General features: G+C 46.6%; 1 protein-coding gene across 1 annotated transcript in view; it reads left to right on the top strand.

Annotated features, from left to right (window-relative positions):
• The window catches only part of LOC134068481 (teneurin-1-like), a 263,996-nt gene that overhangs the window by 137,103 nt on the left and 119,393 nt on the right, over positions 1-7,500 (top strand). The window contains exons 13-15 of the mRNA XM_062524127.1: positions 999-1,184; positions 3,458-3,484; positions 6,379-6,525. Of these exons, the coding sequence (XP_062380111.1) occupies positions 999-1,184; positions 3,458-3,484; positions 6,379-6,525 (360 nt within the window). The remainder of the gene's footprint in view (positions 1-998; positions 1,185-3,457; positions 3,485-6,378; positions 6,526-7,500) is intronic.

A 7,500-nucleotide genomic window follows, 5' to 3' on the forward strand; every position in this document is an offset into this window, starting at 1 on the left:
GAGAAGAGTCATTGCGCTAATACTACCTACCACCACCACATATTAAGACCAGGGCTGAGGAGAGAGATAGACAGAGTGAGAGAGTGAGTTGAGAGAGTTCAGACTGCTGTCAGACTGCGGGAACTGTGGTGCCAATACTGATTACTGAGTTTTGCTCTGGTGCAAGTTCTGTATTATTATTTTTATGATGATGATTATTAATTATTATTATTATTATTATCATGTTATTATTACGTGCAAGGCTTTTTTTTGCTTGGGGGGAAAGTAAGGGAAAGAACGACAACAGTGTGTGTGATATTTTTGAAGTGTGTGTGTGTGTGTGTGTGTGTGTGTGTGTGTGTGTGTGTGTGTGTGTGTGTGTGTGTGTGTGTGTCTGTCTGTCTGTCTGTCTGTCTGTCTGTCTGTCTGTCTGTCTGTCTGTCTGTCTGTCTGTCTCTCTGTCTCTCTGTCTCTCTGTGTGTGTATGTGAGCATATGTCTTTGAGGGGGAAGTGTGATTTTCTGACCAAATAATTTCCATTCCTCTAGAATTGATTCCTCTCACCAGTGGCATGTTCTCTCTGCCTGTGTTCTTACCCACCTCCGCTACCCTCTCCCTTCCTCTCTCTCCATCTTTATTCCTTCTCATCCCTCTTTCTTTCTGCCTATCTGTCTCTCTCTTCTGTCCCTCCTTCCTCTCTCCCTGTCTCTCTCCTCCCCTCTCTCTCTCTCCCTCTCCCTCCCTCTCTCCTCCTCTCTATCCCTCTCTTCCCCCTCTCTCTCTTTCCCTCTCTCTCTCTCTCTCTCTCTCTCTCTCTATCACTCTCTCTCCCTCTCCCCTCTCTCTCTCCCCCTCTCTCTCCCTCTCTTCCCCCTCTCTCTTTCTCTCCCTCTCTCTCTCTATCTCTCTCTCTCCCTCTCTCCATCCCTCTCTCTCTCTTTCTCTCTATCTCTCCCCCCCTCTCTCTCTCTCCCTTTCCCTCTCTCTCCCCCCCCCCCCCCCCCTCTCTCCCTCTGTAGAGGTGTGCCCGGTGGCGTGTGGCAGCCATGGCGTGTGCACGGAGGGCCTGTGCCAGTGTGAGGAGGGCTGGGAGGGGCTGGCGTGTGAGCGGCGGGCGTGCCACGCGCGCTGCGAGGAGCACGGGCAGTGCCGCGACGGCAAGTGCGAGTGCCACCCCGGCTGGGAGGGAGAGCACTGCACCATAGGTGGGTCGAGCCGAGCGCGCTGCCAAGGCCCACGCGGCAGGCATGGGCAAACACAGATATTAGCGTGCAGCGTGTGGGCAAGGACACACACACACACACACACACACACACACACACACACAAATGCATACACACACACACACACACACACACACACACACACAAATGCATACACACATGCACACAAATGCATACACACAAACACACAAATGCATACACAGACACACAGACACACAGACACACACACACACACACACACACAGACACACACACACACACAGAGACACACACACACACACACACACACACACACACACACACACACACACACACACACACACACACACACAAATGCATACACACACACACACACAAATGCATACACACTCTGTCACACAAACACACACACAAATGCATACACAGAAACACACACAGACAAACACACGCACACGCACAAATGCACACATACTGGCATGTACATGCTAGCACACATGCTTACGTGTGAGCAAACACAAACACAGATGCATGCATGCCCTCATCCAGATGCAAATGCAAGAACACACCCACATGTACAGTACACACATACAGACACAGGCACAACATGTATGCACGATTGCGCACACAAATACACACACACACACACACACACACACACACACACACACACACATCGTATAGATACATGCACTTACACACGCATATTTATGTTTACAGCAAATGCCATTTGTGCCACTCCATCGTATCTGACTTGTGGCTTATTATATAAGCACACTGTACTGTAGCTCTGCTGAACACTCTGAGTAACAAGCCGGCGAAAAGTTAGATCCTGTTTATTAACGTTAATGGCCTGTCTAATTTATTCTGTAATGATTTTGGATCGGAGCCAATTTGTTTTCCAAACATTAGCTGGGTTCACAGACCCCGAGTATGTGGGCGCTAAAAGCTAAACTGGTTTGAGCAGGAACAACATACCATGCAGTGTTGTTGAGGTTTCATCATACTGCCACACTTTTAAAAAGTATTTTTTTCCGTCCTTGTGTTTATGTTCTCTCTATCTTTTTCTCTCCCTCTCCCTCTCTCTCTCTCTCTCTCTCTCTCTCTCTCTCTCTCTCTCCCTCTCTCTATCTCTCCCTCTGTCACACACACACACACACACACACTCACACACAGTTTGAAAACAAATACATATATAAATATATATTTTTGTGCAGTACACCGTTCACACCCTCCCAGAGACACACATACGCCCCAATTCCATTTAGAGCCTTTCACACCTAATTTGATTTTGTTTAAGCTGTGATATTTACTTGTCAAGCCATCTCTTCCAATCTATTTCTAGCCTGACACGCTGACATATAATGAAGCAGGCGCCTGGCAGAAGTGTCAAGATGAATTTTAAAATATATAACAATACCTATGCAAAAATATATAAATAAATTGGTCAACTGTTAAAAAGGGAGCACAGTCTGTCTCAATCACTGGAGAAGCTATTAAGTCCCTATATTTACTAAAAAAAAATGAAATCTCCTCCTTACTCTTACACTTTCCCACCCACACACACACAAACACACACACACACACACACACACACACTCACACACACACACACACACACACACACACACACACACACACACACACACACACACACACACACTCACACACACACACACACACACACACGCACACACACACACACACACACACACACTGTTCAATTTGAACTGGCAAATTACAGGTGCAGCTGCATCCCATCATTCAGACAGGTTCCACTAATTGCACAGTTCACACTCCCACCTCTCTCCATGAGTTCTTCCGTCCGTCCACTCTCCCGTTTAGGTGCTGTGTCCACTAAACAGTTTTTTTTGCGCCGATGGCGACAATTTTCAATATAAAGTCTATGTAGCTCAGCGTTCGCAGTGCTGAGCGCCCTCGGCGGAAAAAAGCTCTCGGCGCTGACCGTTTTTTTTACCGCAGCACTCAGAGCGCTCAAGTTGAAATCTGTTCAACTTTTAGAACAGCGCCGGGCTCGTCAATGTCACTTCTCGTTATAAACCGTCTCTGGTTTTGGTAACTTAGCAACAATAAACACTTATCGAAGCGCCGAGAAAAGGAGGTTGAGGGCGCTCTAGCTGTAAAAAACGTGTTTGGTGGACACAGCACCTTAAGCCGCCCTTGTGCTGTTGTCTTCTGCAGTGGTGCGGGCACCGCCCACCTCAGACTCGTAGCATTCTAACTGTCTCCGTTTGTTCTCTCTCTGTTTCTCCATGCAGCCCATGACTTTGACGACGTTGTGAAAGGTGAGTGCATATCCAACCTCTATAGTGTGTTTCACGTCTGCGTTGTGTCTGTTTCACGTCTGTGTTGTCTGTTTCACGTCTGTGTTGTGTCTGTTTCACGTCTGTGTTGTGTCTGTTTCACGTCTGTGTTGTCTGTTTCACATCTTGTTGTGTCTGTTTCACATCTAGGTTGTGTCTGTGTTGTGTCTGTTGTACGTCTGTGTTGTGTCTGTGTTGTGTCTGTATCACGTCTATGTTGTGTCTGTGTTGTGTCTGTTTTACGTCTGTGTTGTGTCTGTATCACGTCTATGTTGTGTCTGTGTTGTGTCTGTTTTACGTCTGTGTTGTGTTTGTGTTGTGTCTGTATCACGTCTATGTTGTGTCTGTGTTGTGTCTGTTGTACGTCTGTGTTGTGTCTGTGTTGTGTTTGTATCACGTCTATGTTGTGTCTGTGTTGTGTCTGTTTTACGTCTGTGTTGTGTCTGTATCACGTCTATGTTGTGTCTGTGTTGTGTCTGTTTTACGTCTGTGTTGTGTTGTGTCTGTATCACGTCTATGTTGTGTCTGTGTTGTGTCTGTTTTACGTCTGTGTTGTGTTTGTGTTGTGTCTGTATCACGTCTATGTTGTGTCTGTGTTGTGTCTGTATCACGTCTATGTTGTGTCTGTTGCATGTCTGTGGTGTGTCTCTGTTGTGTCTGTGGTGCATATTTGATCTATCTTTATCTTTTTTTTTGAGTGTGTGTGAGTGTCAGTTTCTTGCCTGTTTTGGAACAGGTGGCAAGCTGAAATGAAATCACTCTCTGCTGTTTCTGGCGTGATCAATCGCATAACAGGCCATCATACATCACTTCACCACAACACAGCAGATTGTCATGGCCTGCAACTCGATTACTGACTGCACAGTGCACACTCTATGCTCTAGCTAGCCTTTGCTTGGGTAGATCCGTTTCATAGATAGACTCTGTTGGACCTAAATTTCTTTGACAAGCAATGAGCAAGTTTTTTTTGTTCTCTGAGAACGGCATGCTGTGCTTTGACTTATTACTCGGAATTTACTAAGCCTCCACTTCATCGCCACTCTCTAACCATAATGGCTCGGGCGAGAAAACAAACTATTAGATGTTTAAATCAAATACAGTTAATTTGATCTAATAAAAGTGTTTCAAATGGTGTTTGACATCAAACAGCATTTGCGAGTAGTATGGTATTTTCTGTAAGCTTTTGCTTTGGTTGGTGTTTGGAATTGGATAGTGCTGTAGAATGTGAAGCCAAACTCGACTCACAGTATTTGCACAGCCATTTTAACACGCAAGTCCTTGTTTACGTTTTAAGCCATTAACTGCCTGCCCGTTCAACAAAATGAGAGGAACTTTAAAGAATTACCGCTACCTTAGCCTCTCCTAGTGGACCATTTCAAAAAGAGATTTATTGAATCGCTCAACTATGGAAAACACGGCCGGGCAGGCCAACCTTTAGGAATCATTACGGGAGGACGTTTAAAATGAGCGCCTGACTCTGAGCATGGCTCTCACCTCTTTGCCTGCACTCCAAAACGGCGCGGCTCGTATGGATTTGTCCGCTGACAGAATGAAAGGCCTCCGCGCCAGACTCCAGACTTGTCTTGCCAGGCTGCAGGCTTTAGGAGAGGAGAGAGGCACCGAGGGGGGCAAAGCTCCCGCGTTGGTGGTAGAACCAGGAAACCATGCTGTGATGAAGCTGATCAATAAAGCCCCAGCACACACACGCACACACACGCACACACACACACACACACACGCACACACACACACACACACACACACACACACACACACACACACACACACACACACACACACACAAGCACACAAGCACACAGACACTCAAACACTCTCACACGCACAGAGACACTGAAACACACACTTACACACACAATCACATGAAAACACGCACAGGCGCACACACTACACACACACATGCACATCAAAACACTCATAGACACACACACATACACAGACCCCCAACAGAGACATACGTGCAGAGACATCATGCCTGCCCTTAATGCCCACACATAAGACTCAATTACACACACAAACACACATACACACACACACACACACACACACACACACACATGCTCACTCCCTATATAGGACAGCTGGTGGTGTTTCCGGACACTGTGTTGTCCCCAGCGGGTGCTGAGTGTGTGGTAGGATTTGTGATCTCGTCTTGTGGTTGAGTGTGTGTCCCAGAGGACCTGTGTGAAGGCAGCCCAGCGCTGGTGGAGTGTGTGGTGTGTTGGGTGGAGGAGGCCCCGGCTGATAGAGATGTTAGAAAAGACATGGGAGAGATCTCGCCTCAGTCTCGTCTCGTCTCCCTCCCTCCAGCCCTCTGTCGCAACGCTCTTTGGTCTGTTCTTCTCTTTCTTTCTGGCTCTCTATCTCTCTTTTCATCTGTTTCGTCCCCTCCGTCAGATTGTATTCACTTCCTTGTTGCTGCTTGTTATTTTTCTTAGTCTCACAGACATCCTTCTCCTTTCTCTCCCTGTAACCCTTCCATCTACATCTTTCTCTCTCTCTCTCTCTCTCTCTCTCTCTCTCTCTCTCTCTCTCTCTCTCTCTCTCTCTCTCTCTCTCTCTCTTTTTCTCTCTCTCTCTCCATTCATCATGCATCATGTTTTTCCCTCATTACTTTTTACTCTGTGTGTGTGTGTGTGTGTGTGTGTATGTGCATTGTGCTTTCTGAAATTCAGGGATTCAAATTAGAAAAGAGGCTTTATTGGCATTACCACACCATACCATAATAATCTACTTTACAGTTTCCCTGTGCTGTTGGTTAAGAGAGTGCAGTCTATAAGACACATCAATGAGTGGAATGAATAGTAATCAAGAAAGATCAGAATATTTATCGCCACCCTCTTCTCTCTCTCGCCCAGATGGATGCCCGGGGCTGTGTAATGGGAACGGGCGCTGTACCCTGGAGCAGAGCGGTTGGCACTGCGTGTGCCAGGCCGGCTGGAGTGGCCCGGGCTGTAACATCGTCACGGAGAGGGAGTGCGACGACAACATGGACAACGATGGCGGTAAGGCACAACCTGTCTTGTCAAGTCAATTTGATTCTGTTCCGTTCGGTTCAGTTCGGTTCATGTGGTGTATTGGCAAGAAGGGTGAAAGAAACGCAAAGGTATTGCCACAGCACAGAACATAAGAACAACTGGATGGACCACAGAGTGGTACAAAATATGACCGCCGGCCAGTGCTGCACATTCTCTCCCACAAAAATAAATCACGCTTGTCAATTTGTCTCCATCTCTAACTCCAACCCCTACTTTTGTGTATGGAAATGAGTGTGTGCATAGCGTGTGTGTTTGTTTTTGTGTATATGTGTGCTTCTGTGTGTGTGGGTTCACTTGTGAGTGTGTGTTGGGGGTAATGGGGTGTGTGCGTGTACATTATGTGTGTGTGCCGCCCTCTTTTCGTGGGGGCTGGTGTGGCAGGTGAGCCACGGATCAAAATGAAAAACAATGGTTCTGTGTCATCCTTGTGGGGCTACATGCCCACCAAGTTTCGTGCAGTCTGGACTTTCAGTGTCCCGGGAATCGTTGATGGAAATTCACGGAAGAAAAAAAAAAACAGAATGAAAAAAAACTGACTAAACCTTGCTAGCTAGCGCAGCGGTCATAATGAAACACAACAACACATCAAAGACACGCTCAGAAACATAGCACAATCAGCATTTCATAATTTCCTCAAAGAATATCAAACATCTGGTAAGATACACACACAAGACACACACACAAGACACACACACACACACACACACACACACAAGCAGACATGAGCAAACACACAGAGACAAACATCTATTCTCTCTCTTTCAGTCTCTCTTTCTCTTTCCCTTGCTCTGTCACCCACACTCTTTCACTTCCTCTCATATCCCTTTCTCTTCTTCCTTCTCTCCCTCCCTCTCTCTCTCTCTCGCTCTCTCTCTCTCCAGGTACTTCTTCATTATCTTTCACACTGTCCTTGGCCCCAATTTAATCTGCCAATTTTGCAGC

Source organism: Sardina pilchardus, chromosome 21 (assembly GCF_963854185.1).
Source record: "Sardina pilchardus chromosome 21, fSarPil1.1, whole genome shotgun sequence".
In the NCBI taxonomy this organism is placed as follows: domain Eukaryota; kingdom Metazoa; phylum Chordata; class Actinopteri; order Clupeiformes; family Clupeidae; genus Sardina; species Sardina pilchardus.